At 47.3% G+C, this 20,287-nt stretch overlaps 2 protein-coding genes across 3 annotated transcripts in view; one reads left to right on the forward strand and one right to left on the reverse strand.

Annotated features, from left to right (window-relative positions):
- DDIT3 (DNA damage inducible transcript 3) lies at positions 1–11,526 on the forward strand. The gene is made up of 4 exons (XM_020778549.3): positions 1–578; positions 3,528–3,575; positions 7,406–7,573; positions 10,665–11,526. The coding sequence occupies exons 3-4, from the start codon at positions 7,430–7,432 to the stop codon at positions 11,088–11,090; spliced, it is 570 nt and encodes a 189-aa protein (XP_020634208.3). The 5' UTR covers positions 1–578; positions 3,528–3,575; positions 7,406–7,429; the 3' UTR covers positions 11,091–11,526.
- MARS1 (methionyl-tRNA synthetase 1) overlaps positions 11,454–20,287 on the reverse strand; it is a 27,569-nt gene continuing 18,735 nt past the window's right edge. The window contains exons 14-22 of one of the 2 annotated variants that reach the window (XM_020778538.3): positions 20,149–20,266; positions 19,674–19,887; positions 18,404–18,535; positions 17,612–17,716; positions 17,122–17,305; positions 15,983–16,054; positions 14,672–14,698; positions 12,821–12,889; positions 11,510–11,824 (exon numbers count right to left, since the gene is read on the reverse strand). In XM_020778538.3, the coding sequence (XP_020634197.3) occupies positions 11,696–11,824; positions 12,821–12,889; positions 14,672–14,698; positions 15,983–16,054; positions 17,122–17,305; positions 17,612–17,716; positions 18,404–18,535; positions 19,674–19,887; positions 20,149–20,266 (1,050 nt within the window). In that variant the 3' untranslated portion in view covers positions 11,510–11,695. Of the gene's footprint in view, positions 11,825–12,820; positions 12,890–14,671; positions 14,699–15,982; positions 16,055–17,121; positions 17,306–17,611; positions 17,717–18,403; positions 18,536–19,673; positions 19,888–20,148; positions 20,267–20,287 lie in introns of both variants that reach the window. The other variant, XM_020778532.3, reaches the window with a different exon arrangement.

Raw genomic sequence — 20,287 nt, forward strand, 5'->3', positions numbered from 1 at the left:
AGGGACACTCTGGGCAGGGGCTCTTTGACATGGGCGGTGGGAGAGAAAAGGAAGCAAGGCAGGGTCGGTAAAGGGAATCCACGAGGGCCAAGGTCAGGTCGTGGGCTTAACGAACAACGCCGCCGTCAACGGTTGCCAGAGCATTGCATCATCCTCTCCGCATGACTCACCCTCTTAAAGACTCGTGACCCTAAAGGGGAGGGGGTAATTTTGGGGAGAAGTCACTTCCGGGTGCAACGCGGCAGGATCCAGCACCTCAAGCAAGCGCGGCTGCACCGCTCATGCTCGGGGAGGCGGGACAAGCTGGGACGGCGACGACGCCCATTGGCCGAGCGGGGCCCTCCCCTCCCGTGCAATGGAAGGGTCTGGGCTCCCCGATTGGGCCGAGGTGGCGCAAGAGTTGCGTCAGCGGGGGCCGGCTTTAAGGACTATCCGGGAACTCGTGAGCAGGAGGAGGGGTTGGGCATTTGGAAGCCAGCAGCCGCCGAGTCGAGAGGAGGATGAGCCGCGAAGGGAGAATGAGCCGAAGCCAGCCAGTGGGGGACAGGATCGCGGGCGAGAAGGGGCCGCGCAGGAAGGTGCGAAGTCCGGGGAGGGGGGAAGGGAGGGAAGAGGGACCGCGCTCGGACGCCTGGGTTTGCTGCCCTTAATAAAAGTTGGGGGAGGGCGCGTAGTTACAGGGGAAGGGATTTCCTGTTGGAGAACTGAATGGAGTGGACCAAAAAAAGAGAGAGAGAGAGAGAGAGAGCAAAAAAATATTTTTTTTCCAGGGGTTAGAAGATCCCTGCTTTATTTGCTTCGTCCGTTGCTCAGTTCAAAAATTCAGAAATAAAACTGATACAGTAATTCCTGTTTCGGAGGGTTAGCGGCCGAAGGCGGCGGGAGCAGCAATGTTTCTGGATTTGCGTAACCCGATCCTGTTGCTCGGCTCGAAACCTTTCTGTTTTCAGCTCCCACGGAGTAGTACATCAAGGGTACACGGGATGGCGAGCCTCGATCGTGGGCAGAAGGGACGGGCCCTCATCCCGTTGCTCTCAAGAAGTGCCCCGGTTGAGCAGCGCTTCTTTATTCATCCCGAAGAGAACAAAATCTCCATGGGTCGTGTTACGCAATTAATACAAATAAAGGGTTCGTCTTATAGAGTTGATACAAATTCATTTGAAAAATTAAAATTGGCAGACATTGCGGCAGGATCTTGATGTTACACAAAGTGATTCTTTGGGGGGTTGTTTTTATTTAGATATCACCAGCACAGTTGATGGAGAGCGAAAAAGATTTCCCATATAGCAGGAAAATCTACTACTGTAGTAAAGGGGACAGTTTCTTCAAACAAATGTGTGCTGATGGCACAGAGAGGAACAGTCCCAGGAAAAGAAAAAAAGTGACCAGTTCTAGATACTGCTCGGTACCCTGTCTAGAAGAGGTCCTGACGCTGGCATTGCTGTTTCCATTCTGGGAGGAACTGTTCTGTCCTAGTGGATAAGAACCCTTAGGTTTTTCCTGTGCTCTAAAATAGCTTGGGATGGTGGGCGTTCTGCCAACTATGAGGCTACATCCTTTGCTGCCATTGTATAGTGTGCTTTTTTCCCTCTGGCAAGTTATCCTAAGAATATAACTCTCAGAGCAAGTCAAATAGAAACAGCACTGGAGCGGTTTGGAGGAAGCCACAAGGGCGTCTCAAGGGTTAATGTGTGTTAATTGTGATGGCACAGTGAATTTCCATGCAACCCCCCCTTTCTTGCTAAGGCAGTCCAGTGACTTGGAATGCCTGTTTGCATACCTCCTTGGGGAGCTGGTCTTCCTCTTCAACCCTCCCCCCCCCCTCATTCCTAGGCTGCATAACAGTTTCTGGATCCCTCACTCACCTGTTTTGTTGCATCACTCAGGGCTGATGAAAATCTGTGTTGTGTCCCTTGCGCCCGTTGCCTTCCTGTGGGGTTTGTCCTGGTGTCTTAGCTTTGCTTTTTCAGTACCGGGTGTGGGTGTCGGTCCGGTGAAATGCTTATGTCTTCCCAGTTGGAGAGTGAGATGGGGGGGGGGGTAGAGCAACCTTTCCTTCAATCTTGTACTCTGCTGATGTGGTGTTGGGACTCCTCGCTCTCATTGTTTCCAGTTGGCATGGCCAAGTCTTCTTGGAGATGATAGGAATCACAGCCCGTGATGCCTCTGGAAAGTACCAGTTTTAGGGCTAGGCTGTGGTGGAGTCTCATAAGAATCGGAGGTATCAGCAAACTGTATATTCAGTTGTTCCTTTGAAGGACAAAGCCGTAGTTCTTTAGTGTTATGTCAGATTTGATTTTTCGTCAAAGCTTGAAAAAAGGCAAGGGGTCAAATCCTGGTTCAGATAAACTTTGAGGCAGGGTGGTGGAGTTATTAGAGGGTTGGGTTTGGACTTCGGTTCAGTCTCTGCTTGGCCAGGGAGCTGACAGCCTGACCTTGGGAATTCACTGTCTCAGCATAAACTGCTTCAGAACGTTCTTGAGATGATACCATAGAAATGCTTAGCTAGTAGCTCTATATGATTTACTCCGTATAGTAGAATCATGTGATTTGTAATTTGGTGATGAGCTTAAAGTTCTGGGCCAGAACGTGTTGGTGCACTTCTTGAACAAGACCTTGCTACTTGGAGAACTCTTAAGTTCCTCACTAAACTGCACATCCGTGACTCCATAGGGCAGAGCCATGGCAGTTAAAAAGAGCTGTCAAACTGGACTAAGTGTGCAGCATTGTCGTCTGCTGCTCCGAGTTGTTTGAAAGCGGGGATACATGGAAACAAATCCAATATGTTGGATCCAGATCTCTCTCCCTCTCGCTCGCTCATTCTTTATGTGTGTGTGTGTGTGCCCCTGGTCTAACAGGGGAGGACTCCTTGGCCCTTTCTCCCCATGGCAGCCCCTTTGGCTCACTGAAAGTACTGCACAGAGAACCTAAGAAGCCTGCTGAATGTGATGAACTGTGGTTCAAGGAGGTGGAAGGATTCCCCCCAAATCAGCTGGATGTACATTAAGTTGGTGGGAAGTGAATCCTGGATCTGACCCAATCAGTATCTTATTTCTCTCTTGAATAACATGGACTAACTTTTAGCACACAGAATTATAGTTTCTAAATCAGTGGGTTCCAACCTTGGCTAACTCAGGTGTTCTTGGACTTAAACTCCCATAAATCCTGGCCAGCACAGCTGGGGATGAAGGCTTCTGGGAGTTTTAGTCCAAGAACATCTGGGGACCTGACGTTGGGAACTATTACTCTAAATCATTCAAAATAAATGGTCCTAGTAGCATTCCATCCTCTTGAGCAGCTGGAAATGACAGTTAATTGCTGGGGTGTATTTTCTTTTGTTGGCTATGACACAGACTTTGGGAGATGTTGGTCCTTTTGGACTAAGCTCTCATACTCCCTTGACCACCATTCCCCCCCCCCAAAAGTAATTCTTACAAGCTTTGTTCTAGGATGTATGCAGTGAAAAAGGTCGAAACATGCAGTGGTGTCAGTGTGTAAATGATAATCAAGTCTCCTGTTCCCTACAGCTTCGAATGAAGAATCGCATCCGAATACACCACCACACTTGAAAATAGGTAAGAACCCGGGCAAGATGGCTCACATTACTAAGAGGGAAACACTTGGGGGGGGGGGAGAGAGAATGTGACCCAAAATGGAGTCCCACCAGATGTAGTTGCATGGTAACTCTTGGCATCTTTTCCCCATAAGCTTTGCTGGTTAAAACTAATGCAACTATTGTAATCACCTTCCGACAGTATATGGAGAGGCCATCCATTTTTTCTACTCCTGTTCAAGGGGCAGAATATATAGTTGCACTAACCATCATTCATGTTGGATGTGTGCTGTTAGGGGTTGTAGTCTGGTGCTTCTTTGGGAATGAAGCCTGCTGAGCTTAGTGGGATTTACCTCAGAGTAAACCTACATGGGATGAGGCCCTACGGCCTGCTAGTTTTGCATTAGATAAAAGGGTGCTTGCAGTTGGGTTAATGAAGAACCAGAAGGCTTTGCTGTGTTCTCATTGGTTTGTTCAGCTATCTCATGTCTCAAAATGGGACCCAAGGCAGCTAACTTTGTTGAATTGGATTGGAATAGTGGGGGCAGAGGAGAAGGTGGGTATGTGAACAGTATGGGAAGTTGGGTGTTCTTGTGTAACAACTGCAGGAATTAGTTGACTTTTGTGCTTCTGACTACAGCCCAGAATAACTTCCGTTTACCTGTTGGTAGAGCTGTGTTCATATTAGGAAGCATTCCAACTTTGGTTTTATTGTATTCATTTCTGCCCAAAGTTCAGAAATCAAAATATTTCCGAGGTAGCTTTCTCTACAAGGTGCTCCAAATAAACGCCCAGCTAACCACAAGTAAGAACCATTTCAGAGTGAACAGCATCGGGTATGTCAGTATAAGACACTTTAAAACAGAACATATGCACCAGTTTAGAGATGTTGTTTTAACTATAAAAAGGATTGCAATGTAACATTCCCAAAGATAGCAAAGACGGGGGCTTGGTGGTTTGGCGTATCGAGGGAAGAATTCTGAACATGTAAAAGGTTTGGGGAGAAGGCCAGCCCTGCCATTGGACGCAATGAGACATTTGCCTTAGGCAGCAGATTCTTGGGAGCAGTACAGGCAGAAATCCCCACCCACTATTTCTCCTCTGTCAGAGGGCAGAATTGGGTGTGTGCTAAACTAGCACTTCTTTTTGGGGCTGGTGGGAGGGCAGTTTGTCCTTGCCAGTGCTGAAATATTATTTAAGTGCCAGTCAGGTTTTATTGGAGTGGTTGTGCAGAACATTCTCCGTTGCTTTAGACAGCAATATATGGTCTTTTTGAAATGCTTTATCTTGGGCCTGCTTCAGTTTGCATGAGGCGGTGACCAGGCCTGTATGCAATTGTGAGCAAGGAGTACAGTCTCCATGAAAAGGTCTTTGTTCCTGTTCCAGGGTGGAATTTGGAAGGGGCAGGCAATGTCCAAAGCAACATTTTGGAAATGATTCTTACTGGGACAGCCCATAGGGCCCTGAGAACAGAGCTTGAATATTCCTGTTGTAGCTGTTAGTAACCGGTGTGTGCATGTGTGTGTGTGCGCATGCGCGCTCACACGCGCACGCAACGCAATCTGTTACTTTTAGTTGTTTTGAACTACAGCTGTCATCATCCCTGGCTGGCTGGAATGATGGGAGTTGTAATCCATCAGCTTTGAGGGTTGTCGTTTTAGGGAAGGGCTGTTCCGGAGCATAGCCTAGGGCAGTGGTTCCCGGCCTTGGGTCTCAGCCTTGGGTCCCCAGATGTTCTTGGACTAGAACTCCCAGAAGCCTTCACCACTGGCTATGCCAGCCAGGATGTCCAGGAGCTGTTGTCCTAGAACATCTGGAAACCCCTGGGCTGTGGAAAGCAGCAGGTGAGGACATGGCTTCACTTTGATGAGAACAGTTGGGTATGTATAATGTCACTCTGTCATGCAAACTAGCTGTCCAGCATCATAGCCTCTGTGGTTTTCCTCTGTTCAGCAAACTAATGATGGCCTCGGTTTAGAGAGCCTGTGCCGTGTGGCCACACCTCATTGCCAAGTCGGAGTGGAGTTCAAGTGAAAGGCAGTGGTTTCCACCCTAGGCATGTCCCAAGCTGCCCCAAGGCCACAGAGAAAGGAAACACTCGGTGTTGGAGGCTGCAGGAATGCCCAGCTGGCACTCCCAGCCCGTCTTATGACCGATGACTCACCACTTAATTGTAACATGAAGAGTTTCCAATCCTGTGGGCTTGGAGGTGGTGACCAAAGTGGGGAGAGTCCCTCGTGTGCATTCCTGTGCAGTGGGCCAGGTGACACCAGAGAAGGGATATCAGAGCCAGCTATGTGGGAAGAGTCTTTTCGGAGGTGGGATTAATTCAGGAAGACTGACAATGGTAACCCTTCAGAGTCACATTAAGGAAGGCATTCTTATGCACTGCCTGCCTGGAAGTGAATTCCTTTGTCTAGTGACTTTTCCTCCTTAAGTATATTTGAGATTTTGCATGATTCCATGCTGGCACTTGCTCCAAACTGTGTGATTCACTTCCAACTCCTAAATGTCTCCGGAATATTTTAGAACAATTTCTCACAAGAACCAGTGAGGTAAGAGCTAAGTTGGCCAAAAGCTCTGAGCTTGTAACAAGTTAACAGGCAAAGCTGCTGCCTGAAAAGCAATGTCAGCAGTGTCTGGATGATGCCTTAGCCAGCCTCTCTCTCTTCTGAAAGGAAATGCTCTAGACAGCCTAAAGCAAAAAGGACCTGACTCTGCTGATCCATCTCTGTTCTCCCACCTGGCACAGCCATCATCCTTGCATCTAAGCTTGGACATAGCTGCAAGCTTTTCTTCTGCTTACATCTGAGACCAGGGGAAGGTGCGTGGGAAGGGTTGCATCCATTCAGTGTGCCTTGCTGGCTGTCCACACCACCCAGTCAAACTTGCACCCTAAAAACCTGTCTGAAACATCCAGCTCTAAGGGCAGATCCTCACTTCATTCAAGTATCAAAAGTGCAAAAGGGTGCAACCCGCCACATGTGTTGGACTGCCTTTCTGTCAGCCCTTTCAGGCAGAAGCTGGTGGTGAGAAATGATGGCAGTCACAGTCCAGCAAAATCTAGAAAGCTTCATTTTGGCCACGTGTGCTGTAGAGAAGCACAACTACGATTTTTGCAAGTACTGATTTGTTTCAGTAGAGCTTGCAGAGAACATCTTGAGTGGATTGCACCTAAAGAATAAAGGACTGAAGGGATAATTGTCATTTGTGTGATGATGCTTACTTAGCTGGTAAGCGAGCAAAGCGTTGACAGGCCTGCTGCATTAGACACCGACAGCTCGCAGTCTTCCTTGGAAAGGCAGGTAACAAAGCCTGTTCAGAAGTATCGGAAATGTATATGATTTCAGATCATCCATGCACTTTTGTTTTTATGGCCAGCGGTTTACTTCGACCATGGAAGCCGTGATCTAATCCATTCCACCTCCTGGCACTCAAGAGAGAAAGAAATGATTTTGAAAGACAAGAGTGGCTACTGCACAGTTGCTTCATGGAGTACTGATTGGCAGTGCTGGCCCTACCCTGAGTCAGACAGCAAGTGCCAGGTCCTATGGGTAGAGCAGTATTTCCTGCCATAGGGCTCTTCTTCTTTGATGCAGGGCAGAGTAGTGTATTCTAGTCTAGAAGCTATCAACCTGTAGATATTCTTGGGCTACAATAACCATCACACCTTCCCTTTGGTCATCGTATCTGGAAACCATGGCAGATGATCCCACCACATTGAATAAAGTCCTTTCAGCTGCAAGGGTGTGTGCTTTCTGTCTATTTTCCTCTCTTGATACACTCATAAACTGAAGACAGAAGAGGGGATGTGCAGTGTACTGATCATCCCCCACCTCTTTTTTCTTCTAGATACAGCCTGGCTTTACCTGAACCATGATGGCAGAACCGCTGCCTTTCTCTGTGGGTAGCCCAGTCCCCACCTGGGAGCTGGAGGCCTGGTATGAGGACTTGGAGGAGGTGCTCTCCTTGGATGTATCCAGCAGGACAGACCTTCCTGCGGTGGAGGGTCCAGAATTGGTGAGTTGCAGGAAACTCACTGGGCTCATGGATGCTGGACATCAAAGCGGGTGTGTGTGTGCCCACGCTTATTCTCCCCATTCCATGCGTTGGCTTCACACCATGGGCCACTCTGCCATTTTCCCATACCTGAATTGGAGGCTCTTCGAAATAGAAAAACAAAAAGTCCTTGTAACACTTTAAGACATTAAGTTTTTCATGGGCACAAACTGGGTTTGAGGAATTTGTGGGCTTCTGGATAGTGTTGGGCTACAGGCTCCATCGTCCTTGAACACTGGCTGTGTTTAGAGTTGACAGTGGCTGATAGAAGCTGAAATCCAAGAGCTTCTGAAAGATCACTGATGCCCCACCCTTGGGATAATCAATGGCAACCAGTCAGAACTTCAGCCTTCATGGGCATGTCTTGCTCACTACAGGTTTCCATTCCTTTTCATTGTATGTACCAAGGCACAGGGTACATTTAAAACAGTCAGAGTCTTGTTCTCCCCTCTGCCCCAGCAGTGATCTCTTACCATGTTGAAAAACTAAAATGTATATGTTAAGCATTAGCACCTTCATTTTTCCTGCTATGAACAATGTATCAATACAATGTTAATATAGTGTACGGTAGTACCCGTTTCCCCGAAAAGAGGCCACGAAGAAGAACCTAACCTGAAAATAAGCCCTAGTATGATTTTTCAGGATGCTTGTAATATGAGCCCTACCCCAAAAATAAGCCCCTGTTAAGTGAAACCCTGCCCTCCACCATTGTGCAGCAACCAGATGACATGACTGTATTTGAATAAATGTAGATTGTTGTACATGAAAAAAAGAAAACATCCCCTGAAAATAAGCCCTAATGTGCGTTTTGGAGCAAAAATTAATATAAGACCGTGTCTTACTTTTGGGGAAACACGGTAGTATACACTGGTCAGAATCCTACTGGTGTTATGACTCTACTGGGGTACCAAGGTCATCAGGAGAGGCCTTTCTCTGGGTCCCACCACCCTCACAGTCACGTATGGTGAGGACAAAGGGCCTTCTCTGTTGCTGCTCTCAGGCTTTGGAACTCCCTCCCACTGGAAGCCCAGCTGGACCCATCTTTGCCGTCCTTCTACAAGCAGGCAAAGACCATTCTCAGGCAGGTTTTCCTTTAAATGATTGGTTGACCAAGGAGATTTTTTAAAGGGATTATGTTCTCTGTGTTTGTATTTTTAATCTTGCTCTTATTATGAGTTTTAATATATTTATCTAATGCTGTTTTAATATTGTAATAATCATTGGCTTTTTAATTTTTGTTTCTTTTAATACTGTAAGTTGCTGGGATCCTTTAGGAAAAAGGCAGCAAATAAATGGATTCTGTAACTTGCCACAGCTAATTGTAGTTAATTAATGAGTTGATGCAATATGTCTTAATCATATGTTGATATTTTAGCATAAAAACTAAGCTAAATACAGTTTATTATTGTCATTTGTTAAAATATTCCAGTAAAAATTAAGTTTTGGAATACAAAGACCAGAATCCTACTGGTGTTTGTGGAATTGCTGCGACTAATTAATGAGGTGCTGGGGTGCAATGTGGCGAATGGCCAGGCGCATGATGGAGATGCACCCCAGGATATCATCTGTGTACATTTTTCTCCGGGGGGGGGGGGGAGAACATTGAAATGAAAATCCAACAATGTCAAAATAGCCAGTCAGCATCACCTGGATCCAAATGCAGTTTAACAAATGGAAATTTATATTTCCATGCTCCCAGCTTGATAAAAAGCTTATAAAAGTGGATGTACTGTATTTCAAAAAATATGGGAAAATATTTAGAAAACATACAGAATGTTTTAGCCAACAGAGCTAGGTACAAAAATGCACCCATTCTGAAAAAAGTCCACCAAAACCAGGAATTACTGAACTCAGTGGGACTTGCTGTCTGATAAAGATGCAGTTGTACCACATCCTTGACAGTTAAGTCTAATCCATTCAATAATAGTTGCTTCTAAGGAGGCATGTACACATACACTGCTAATCTTCTGTTCCACTTAATTGCTCTGTCCTCCTTACAGGAAAAAAGAGAAAATGTGAGATTTCAAGTTTTTATAACCTTCAAGAAAACAGCCACCAACTGCTTTCCAACATGCAAACTGTGCAGAATTGATTTGGCACAGGTTACGGCCTTGGCTGTGGATGTCGGGGCACCTCGTTTTCTGTTTGCTTGAAAGCAGAGGCAGCCCTATTAGGGAAGCATTTCAGCATGCACCCGCCTGCTTTCACAGCCACAGCAGACGAAGGTGGAAGTACTATGGGCGATGTCCCAGTAGACATCAGACCAGCGTGCTGACAATTCCTCTACTTCCTTGTTTGAAATGTTCTTGCATGTGACAGCCCGGTAGGACTTTGTCCTGAGCAGGGGTAGCAGAAGAGAGTCATGCTGGAAGGGAGTGTGCAGCAGGGGCTGGAGCTTGTACCAGAGGAAGGGCAGAGTGCACCCAAGATCCTAGCTGTCCCATTGGACAACTTGGCCATTAGATGTCTTTCATGTGGCGTTCTTTACTTTTGTGAGCAAATACATTCCTATCCACCTGTATCATCCAACATTTTATATCTAATCCCATTTGCCTCTCGGACCCTTCCTCCAAAACTCAAGTGGCAGGTTGAGGGAACTTCCCTCCTCTAATAACCTCGTAAAGTAAGGCAGACTCTAGGGTGGCAATTGCTCCGTGGTCAATTTACTCAGCTTGATGCCTGTGCACAGGGACAGCAAAGTACTGGCTGCATGCAGCCCCTGGCACCCTCAATGGAAAATTATCCTTTTAAATGTGGTCTTCTGCCTTTTAGTGGGCAGTGATCACCACATTTTCCATTCAAAACTATGAAGAAAGAAAAGAGTACATATTCAGAAGCCAGACATCCCTGGGAACAGCTCAGGAGCAGCCCAAAAATGGGAGTATACAAGAATAGCCCTCCAAGATCCAGATGTGCAGCTTCTGAACCTCTGGAAGTCACCCATCATGATTTAAACCCACAGTCCAAGCATTCATATTCTGCCCACTGAAAGCGGAAGCTGGAGGGAGTGAAGCTTCTTGACCACACTCACCCTTGCTCCATTCTCTTGCAGGAGGAACCCAGCCTGGATGATACAGCTCTCCTTTGGAACTTGGATGTTTCAGATCCTTTGGGGGCCAGTGGGAGCGGAGTAGCCGAGAACTGTGACCTGAGCCCTCATCTCACAGCTGACCTTCTAGAACTTCTAGGCGAGGAGCCCGTGGGGGGCCCCCCTGACTCAGACTCGAGCCAGAGCTCTCCTCCGCAGACTGGTACAGATGATGACGAAGTGTTGACTGGTCAGAAGAGGAAGCGGAGCGGGCAGCCCCAAGGAAGCAAGAGGCGGCGGGGTAGAGAGCGGGAGCAGCAGAATGAGCGCAGAGTAGCTGAGCTGACAGCCCAGAATGAGCACCTCCAGCGGGAAATAGAGCGCTTGAGTGCGGAGGTGGAGGCGACCAGAGCAGCACTCATCCAGCGTATGGTGAACCTCAAGAGTTAATAATGCTGGCCCATCCCCTGTCAGTACTAAACTGAATCATGTTCTGTGGACTAAACAGGACTTCACTCTTCCCAGACCTGAGCATCTAGGACTTGAAAACAGTACATTAAGAGGAAGAGGTGAAGGCACTGGATGGTGTGTGACGTGTGTGTCAGGCACCTTGCGCTTCTGCTCATTTCCACTCCCAGCGTGGCAGACTTCCCTTGCAGTCTAGTTGTGAGACTGGTGGCCACAGACACCTCCATCAGTCACTGACATCTAATGGTTCTGCCTTTGGCAGCTGCCTGAACTGCTTTTTCACCACCCTTCCTGCCTCTTGCCAATTATGTAGGGGGTTTGGGATAAAAGAAAACTCAATGTATATAACTGTAGACAAATGCGTGTGTACTTAAAATGTCTATATATAAACAAATAAAACATACTTTAAACCATGTAATTTAAAGGATTTCAGATTATACATGATTACAAAATAGGCAGAAGGGCAACAACAATAGTAAGAGTGGTGTGGAAAATGGGAAAATCCTCCATTCCCATCACTGATGGAAACAGTAGCAGTAGCGAGATGATGAGGCTCAGGGTCTTCAAAGGAGAAGATCCAGGAGGGTTCACTTTTTCTTCTTCCCCTTCCCTGTAGCTAAGCTGAGCTGCTTCTGGAGTTCCACCAACCTGGCGGTGGCCACATCAATCTGTTGCTTCTCAGCTTTCTGTGCTTTCAGCTGCTGCACGTAGCGATCCTAAACAGACAAACGGGTGTTAGTATGGGAAAGCCTTGTGCAGAGAAGGACACTGGGCTAACAAGATCAGATGTGATTCCAGCTAAGCTCTCAGGATAAAACTAGCTGGTTATCAGAACTGTGGTTAGCTGAGCCCCTGGTCTCCAAGTGGCTGCCTTGGTTCCAAGGCTTGTGTCAGATAATTTCTTCTGCCCCTGCAGTGAAGTTTGATCTCCAACCAGGATGTTTCCAGCCTCTTCCTAATCATCTGTACTAATTCATTAATAACAATCATGTGCTGTCAAGTCAATTCTGACTTACAGCAAACGTTCCAAGGCCTTTCTAGTTATAATGTACTCGGGAACGGTTTCGCTCTGGAACTGTGCAGGCTAGCCCAGGGCATCAGCCACATGTACTCTGGCCCCAGTAGGATTTAAAGCCTTGGACTTCGATTCCATAAACACTTCCACTGAGCTATACTTAGCTCCTTTCACTCATTACTATTAGACACTTTAAAGAAAAATGACTGAGCAGATGGATCTCAAAAGCAAGCTTGAGTGCAATGGTGGTGGGTCTGAATGTTTGAATTATCAAACATGGATGTCGCTTGCTCCAGTTGGAAAACATCACAGAACAGTAGCAAAGAATTCTTCACTGCGGAGGTGAGGAAGGATTGGCTTTCCAAGCTTCAGGTCGATGGGACCAACCGCCTCAGCTCCTCTTTATTGCAGAAGCTGTCAATGAGGCTGACCAGATCCCTTCCAGCCTCAAAACCTGTTTGGGTTTTTTTTTTAATTTTTTCTGTACCTGAATCACAAAGAGCACTAGCCAGCCATACACACACAGACCCTTGCAACCATTCCTAACCTGGCCTTTTTGAAAGTTTTAACAAAACTGATGAATTCAGCATCTGAGGAGGCTCCAAGGGCTGGCTTAGGAAGAGCCACTGGGCAATTAATTCAGTGGGTCCAGTGAGGCTGACAAGTTGCTCCTGAAAGCTTCAGGCAGCCGCCTTACCTGGTTGGTGACTTCTTCCTGAAGTTCCTTTGCTCCCATGGGTGCTCCACTATTTGTAGCTGCTTTTTGCTATAGGGCAGAGGAATAAAAATATAAATGAGTGGCAGCATAAGAAGTCTTGTTCCCAAAGCCACCACCGGAATAGCCTCCTGGCCACTTCTCCAAGAGAAGGAAGGCCACTGTTCTAGGCAGTTCCTAAGTATAAGCAAGAAAAGGGGCCACAGTGGGAAAAGGATACGCAGGAAGGCATGGACTATCAGAGTTAAAAGAATTATAAAAGACATTTTCTCGGCAGGTCTTCTTTGGCTTTTAAATGTCTCATTAAGCAGCAGATGTGAGAAAGAATTCACCACTGCAATAGACCTCTTCCCCTGCACTGGGGGGATCTAATTGAAACTGAAAAGAGGTTTCTGCAAAACAGGCTGAAATGCTGGTTAGTGTAGCAAGTCACAACGGGAATAAGTCCAAATAATCAGCGAAGATTTGTGAGCCAAGTCCCACAGATTCTCATGGGCCTAACTCAAGGGAAAGCGTATCTTTTGGAAAGCCCTCGGCCACTCAACGGAACAGTAAGCATCCTTAAGCAGGAGAGTGAAAAACGGGTTTGAGAAGGAAAGGGGAGGAAGCGCTTCCTATAGGATAACTTGGAAATGGGTCGAGCATTTCCTTTGTTGCGCGGCTTGTTGGGTTTGGGAACTTTAGGCCCTCCTGCTGTTGCCAGATTTATACTCCCTTCGTCTCTTGCCACTGGATACGGAAGGAGTTCTAGTCCAAATAACATCTGGCAACTTGGTGCTCCCTCTCTCTGCTTTTAAAGAATCATTTTGGACAAAACCAAAGTGTGATCTAACACGGCGCTACGTATTCAATAGTGTCCCAGCCAGTTGCCTCTGGAAAGTTCACACAAAGCACAGAGTAACAGAAACAACCATATGACTATTTCAATTATTCCTTTGTTGTAGCGTTTGCAGGCAACAGCAAGAGGGTTCCCCAACCCTGCAATAAAGGAAAAACTGAAACACTGTCATATATGGTTGGAATAAAAAAAAATGACTGGCTAACTTACGGAGGCGCTGCTGGATAGCTCAGTGGTTTAGGTATCTGCCCGCAGAGCCAGAGGTTGGGAGTTTGATCCCTCACTGAGCCTTCCAGAGAGGAAAAGCCAGCCTGGGTGGCCTTGGGCAAGCGGCACAGTCTCCAGGGTGCCCCCCTCTCAAAGAAGGGAAGAGCGAACCATTTCTTGAGTACTCTCTACCTAGAAACCCCTGAAAAGGGTTGCCCTGAATCAGAATTGACTCAACGGCATGTGATTGTTATTAACCTATGGAGAGGGAGAGGCACCACAGATAGCAGACGCCTAGGGCCAATGAACAAAAGGGATTCAACTCAGTGGCTTGAATAACAGGTCAGGTGTAACCTCCGTTGATCACTCTCTGATCCCTTTGCAGGACCAAAAGTATAACCAGACCCTCAAAGCCCCAGGGAGGGAACAAGAGTGGGGCAGGTAGTGTATTGTGCCCCCTCTCATATTCTGGTTTAACCTGTAGCAAAAAGAACCATTTGTCTGGTTAATATAAACCAGAGATATGGCTACTTCATGCAGGAAGAAACCAGGTTCGTTTAAATCAGCTCCAGCACAATTGGGAGCAGCTGTGTGTCTCAAATCAGTCTGAAAACTTTTTTTATCACAACTCCCTGGATCTGCCAGCCAGCCTTATTAGAGCTGAAGTCCAAAAAAAAAAAGGGGGGGGGACTGCTGATCTGAGCTTGAAAGGGCAAGCCCACCGCCCCTGAAGTACCCCAAGAAAGCCTGCAGGGAGCAGGACATGGGACAAGGAGGGCAGGCTTTACCTGTGGTTGCCGTAGGAGATCTTCAAGCTGGAAGAGGGCCGAAGGGAGAAAGAGAAGAGCCACAAAGAGCAGGACGAGTCAGGAAAGAGACAAGGAATTAGGTGCGGCGGCAGCAGAGGAAATGGAACTTTGCAAGCAATCTCAAGTGCTGAAAACCAGAACAGCCCTCCCCCAACCAGAGGAGCAGGAAGGAAGGAAGAACAGGTTGCTCATCCAGGGATGGGGTGGGGGGGTGGAGCAGGGATTGCTCCACTTCCAGTAAGACATGTCACCCCACCCGTCAACCTTGATCAGGCACTTAAGGAGCACTGGCAAGCCTGGCTGTTGTGGATGCTGGACAGACCCCTAGCTTGGGATCCAAACTAAAGGAGCAAAGGGGAGAAAAGGAAAAGAAAAGGCAGCGAAAAGAGGTGGAAGGCTCTTTTCCCAAAGCCTGAATCCTATGACACACATTCTTTGGATTCAATATGTAATGGGGGGGCGCTTAGAAGGGGCCTCCCCAAAATGAGCAGACTGTGCGAGTGTGAAAGGGCAAACGTAAGGCTTGTCCAGCTCTTGAGATCTACCCCAGCCAGCTTTGGAACATGGGAGTGTTCCACGAGTGTCTTCTCACTGGAAGAAGGCAAGCCTGGAGCCCAGAGTCACACAGAGCCATGACAGGTCACTCTGTCAGGCCGCTAGGCCATATTGCTTTGTCCTTCCCGACCTCTGCAGGAATGGGGTGATCGAAGGACAAGGGCTTGTCAGTCACCTGCCTGCCACCTGCAGGTGCAACCTGGACTGAAGTGTACTAGACCAAACAAACCCAACAGAGATGCAGTAGCAGCAGCTGCCTCCACTGTGGGTGAGGCTGGGTGCGTTCCGGGCTTGCAGAAATCTTTACCCTATTAAATACTGGGGTAGAAAGCAGAGAGGGATGGGCCAACAGCAAATGACGTGATGAGTTTACCTTGTTGGTCTTCCAGTAGGAGAGCACTTTTGAAAAGCCCTCTAGCTACTGTCACCAAAGGGCAAGTTTGGAGAAGAGAGAGCAAGTGGAGGATGACGACCCAACAGGGAAGCAGCCTTCCTGCTGTGGAGGCTGCATGGAAAACCTGGTCATGCTCCTCCTATACGCATCCCTGAAGGGCACTCAGTTCTTCCCACCTCTCTGGGAAGAGAGGCTCATTCCGTTTTCTCAGAGCCCCTACAACACACCAACTATTTTTCATTGCCCTCTCATTCAGGTACGGGGAGTGGACATGTTCAGGGACAAAAGCTTGCTGACTAGAGGTTACTATCCCTTTCATCCGCTCAATTGCATCTCCTTACCTGGCCACCACCAAAGCGCTTACGCAGGCTTTCAATTTGTTCAGTCTCCAGCTTCTGGAACAGAGGGGTTACCTGGTGCAAAATTAAGGAGTCATGTGAAATATTTACAGGTGTCATCTGAACTTGTTACAGGCATACAGGGCTGTGGATCCTTTTAGGCTTGTCGAGAGAAAACTGGACATCACCCAACCATTTCTTTTTAAAGTTTATAGCCCTCCTGGCTGCAGATAAACGTTTGGAATTTCACAGCCAGTAACAAAGTATAAGTGAAAATTCAGCAAGTGGTTCAGATTATAGGGGCAGAATTTAAGATTTCTACTTAACCTACCCATGCACTCTATTTCAACATCAAGGTTTTGCCAACACAGTTCAAAGTAATTTATGAAAAGAAAAAACTCTGCCTCAGAATTAGGCTATATATTTAATATCTGCCACCATCACATAAGTCCATGGGTACCTTTTTGAAAATATTCCAGTGAATACATTTAGCTCATGCTTTAGATCTGATTGATGGCTATAGATCAGACTGAAGAGCTATTGAAAACTTTTTTTAAAAAAATCTGTTGTTGCAGATGACTTGGGTCACTGGTAGAATGGGGGCATATTTTTTTCCACTTGTTTCCCATCATTAACTGGAAACATGTTTATTATTTGAAAGGAGCCAAGGTAGCAGTTACATGTTCTTTCCAGGTCCCAGTTAAAGCAATCAGAGACCTTTCCTTTGCAACTTGTTACTTTAGGTGTAGGTAAAAAATATTTTCCATGAAATGTTTTATTTAGTTAGTTATAGCAAAACTAACAAAGAGTTTTGTTTGTCCAAGACAAACAAGTTTGATTTACTGTAGCTCCCTTCTTCAGATCAAGCAGGTGACAGAAAAGCTTATGGCAAACGAGTGTCTCACAAAACACTTCACAGTTTTTTAATGCCACAAACTATAGACTAACACCACTACCCCTTAGAAATCTATTTTATGGAGGGTATGAAAGAGCAGTCTGGTGCAGCCATCTTCTACCACCAGCCTGAGCCGATGAAGTCAAGAAGCAGGTCTACCCTCTTGTCTGCTACACTGAGAGTTTTAGAGGAGCAAAGACCATACCACAGTTTCATGGCAGCCCCCCACCCCCAACTCAGCACTTACTGTGCCAATCTGATGACCAGCAGGCAAGGTGCAGACAAAGTTGTCGGTTACAACATTGCAGTTGGCGGGAACGCACAGCTGCTCTTGGATAGTAGCGCTCACGGTGGGCATGTAGGGCTGCAGGATGACAGACAGCAGCGACGCGACGTTGACAGCCACCCCTATCACAGTGCCTGCCCGCTTCCTAGGAAGAAAAGAGAATTTTAATCCCCCTCTCTGGGGAGGAAAGAGCAAAAGCTAGAAAAAGTGATGGGAGCCCTGATCCCAGCATCCAAACTGGCATTCCACAGCAAAACACAGCTGGCTGACTCCAGTGTGAACAGAGCAAAGGCCAGGAAGCAGCCAACGTAGGATCCCAAAGAGCTTGTCCCAGGAGCAGATCCAAACCCAAGGAGGACATGCCCCAAGTGTGGGAATGGAGGGGTGTCATTCTGGGTGGAATACACTTTAAAATAATAACAATAACGTTGTCCCAGACTCCAAGGCTTACTTGTCCACATCACTGCCTTTGATGTGTTTCCAGGGCTCATTGACCTGGAGGTACTGGTTGCCATGGCGAGCAATATTCAGGATGATGCGTAGAGCATCCCGGATCCTGCAAGAGAAGAACAGCCGCTTGGGAGGACAAGGCAAACCAGGGGAAAGGAGAATGTGGCACCGTTTATTTTCCTCCCAATTGCTGAGAAGGGCCAGGGCGCCAAGGGTACAATTTCTGAAGCCCCTGGAGCAGATCTGAATCACCTCCAGGGAATCACGGGTTCAGGGTTTCATTTTGGGGGGTAAATCAGCTTTTTCTTTCAAAATCTCACAAAATAAAAATCTACAGATATATTTAGAAATTTGACATAGCCTGTCCTCTGTAGTTTAACCCACCGCAGTCTGCCTCAAGTAGGTTTTGCTTCTTAAAAAGCCCTAGTAGAAAATTGCAAAAAAATATGCTAATATTCAGAGTTTTCCAAAGTTGGCTGGGATAGAACACATGTGATGGGTTTAAGATTACTTTGAAGAGACTCTCACAAAATTTTAACTTGGGGCTAATGAAAAGGCCCCCCCCCTTTAAAAAAAATTTTTTTTCATTACTTCACAAGCCTGAGGCTGATTTGGGGATGATCTGCAGCTCAGCTGTCCTCCAGGAAAGGGGGGAGAGAGAAAACACAGGGGAGGGAGTCCCTCATTCGCTTGAACCCACACCCTGCTGCTTTGCACTGTGGTCCTTCAATACAGATTTTGACTCAACCAGAGGCAGCGTGCTCCCAGCGCATGCTATGTTCCCAGGACGTACTTGACCTTCTCCAACAAGCGGTTGTACTGACGCAGCTCCAGAGTGATGTGCGCCAGCAGGCGCTTGTCATCCTGGCTCAGCTCCATGGCGGGGACATGTCCCCCAAAGAACTTGCACACAAAGGTCCCAGCTCTGAGAGAGAAAAGAGGAAAATGGGGTCTAAATCATCTGAATCACAGAACTCTACAGGGTTGATGTAGCAATGTCACTTACAGCAAGCTTAAGTTATGCTCATCACCATCTCAGAACTGCGCAGCTGGAAGGGGTCATCGAGTGTGGCCCCCATCAAGGAGGCAAAGTGGGGCATCAAACTCCCAACCCTATGGGGCGCTGCAGCCAGAGACCTAAACCATTAGGCATTTCTTTCACTTGTCATGACTTAAACAATGGCATAAAACTATGGAGGCAAATTATTTAAAATCTTTCAACTGGGCCTCCAAACTCATTCATAAGATGCAGCTTTGCCAGCAGACACTGGGCCTAATCAGGTTGGGAGCTGCCAGACAGATGCCCGGCTCTTCCTTCTCTGAATCCTTGACTCTGAGGGGGGGTCTCTTGTCATGCGGCCTGATTTAGTCTGGAATCCCAGTTTTGTGGGCAATTTTCAGAGCACTCCAGCCGACAAAACGGGGAAAAACCCACTTATGACTGATACACAGATTTTCTGCTAAAACCAATTTTCTGGAAAAATGGGGTGGGGCTTCAAAGGCCACAAGAATAGCTTTAGAGGGCTGCATAGCAAAAAAGTCTCTTTTTTTAAAGTCCCTGCACCTACCCTGATGCAAAAGGTTTCCCTCTCCACTCTCTCCCTGTCTATGTCTGGACCAAGCGTAAGTAAAGAAATCTGGAGAGCCCTCATTCTCTCGTCACTTCTTCAATTTGCACTGCACTTGACACCTCTTCTTGCTTTTTGGGAAACTTTTGTCATGGGGCCCTCATGGTGCAAGGGAGGGGGGGTTGCTGCCAAATTATCCCACCCTGGACAGATTGACTAGAACGCCAGACGGAGCCTTCCCCCCTCCTCCTGTCATGCAAGGAAGTGAAAGGGAGGGGAGAGAACACTGGCCTTGCAGCAGTTAGGATCCCGGGGATGTGTGTGGGAGAGAAGGACCAGAAAAAGCCTTCAAGGACTGTTTGCTGCCTGCTTTGCATAGAACTATTCAATGTACATGTCCTATGATGCTCCTTGGCATTTGGGGGAGGGGGGGAGGACAAGACAAAAAAAGTGTGTGTGCTCTACTCCTGCTGTGGATCTGATTCTCTTTAAAACCTGTTAATAAAGTTGCCCAGGGTGTTGAGCAGCTCCGAGTTATTTTTGATCAGGAGATCGTTCCAGGAGAAGGCGCTGTCTTGGCTCTCTGGACGCAAGTAGAGCAGGTAGAAGCGCCAGATGTCTGCGGGAATGCCCGTATCCTTGGCCATATCGCCGAAGACGCCCACCCCGCGGCTTTTGGAGAATTTGCCGTCTTCATAGTTCAGGTATTCTGCACAGAGGAGGAAAGGTTTCAGAGACAGGAGCCAATTTTAATACCTCCCCTTGAAAGCCCCATCACAATCTCAATGTAATGCAAGGAGTACTCTGCAAACTTGCTGGCCCCTGATATTTTTACGCTGAGGACCCCAAATGGCCTGCACACTGCCTTTAGCCCAGTGAGTTGTGGTTTTTTTGGAGGGGAAGTGTGGGACAGGACTTGGAAAGGAATCGGTAGAGGTGGGGCTAGTCTGTCCTCCACCCTCAGCCATACCTGTTGCAATAAGGTGGTTGACCAGGGTATACTGCTCGCCAGTACCCAAGAGTGAGCATGGAAACACCACACTGTGGAAGGGGACATTGTCTTTGGCCATGAAGTTGTACAGCTGGACCTGGAACAAAAGGAGAGGTGC

Source organism: Pogona vitticeps, chromosome 2 (assembly GCF_051106095.1).
Source record: "Pogona vitticeps strain Pit_001003342236 chromosome 2, PviZW2.1, whole genome shotgun sequence".
Classification (NCBI taxonomy): domain Eukaryota; kingdom Metazoa; phylum Chordata; class Lepidosauria; order Squamata; family Agamidae; genus Pogona; species Pogona vitticeps.

Bases quoted from the DNA above. Each gene is read 5' to 3' on its own strand.
- DDIT3 (XM_020778549.3), top strand. From the start codon at position 7,430: ATGATGGCAGAACCGCTGCCTTTCTCTGTGGGTAGCCCAGTCCCCACC. The intron at 7,574-10,664 runs GTGAGTTGCAGG...ATTCTCTTGCAG, and splicing joins CGGTGGAGGGTCCAGAATTG to GAGGAACCCAGCCTGGATGA.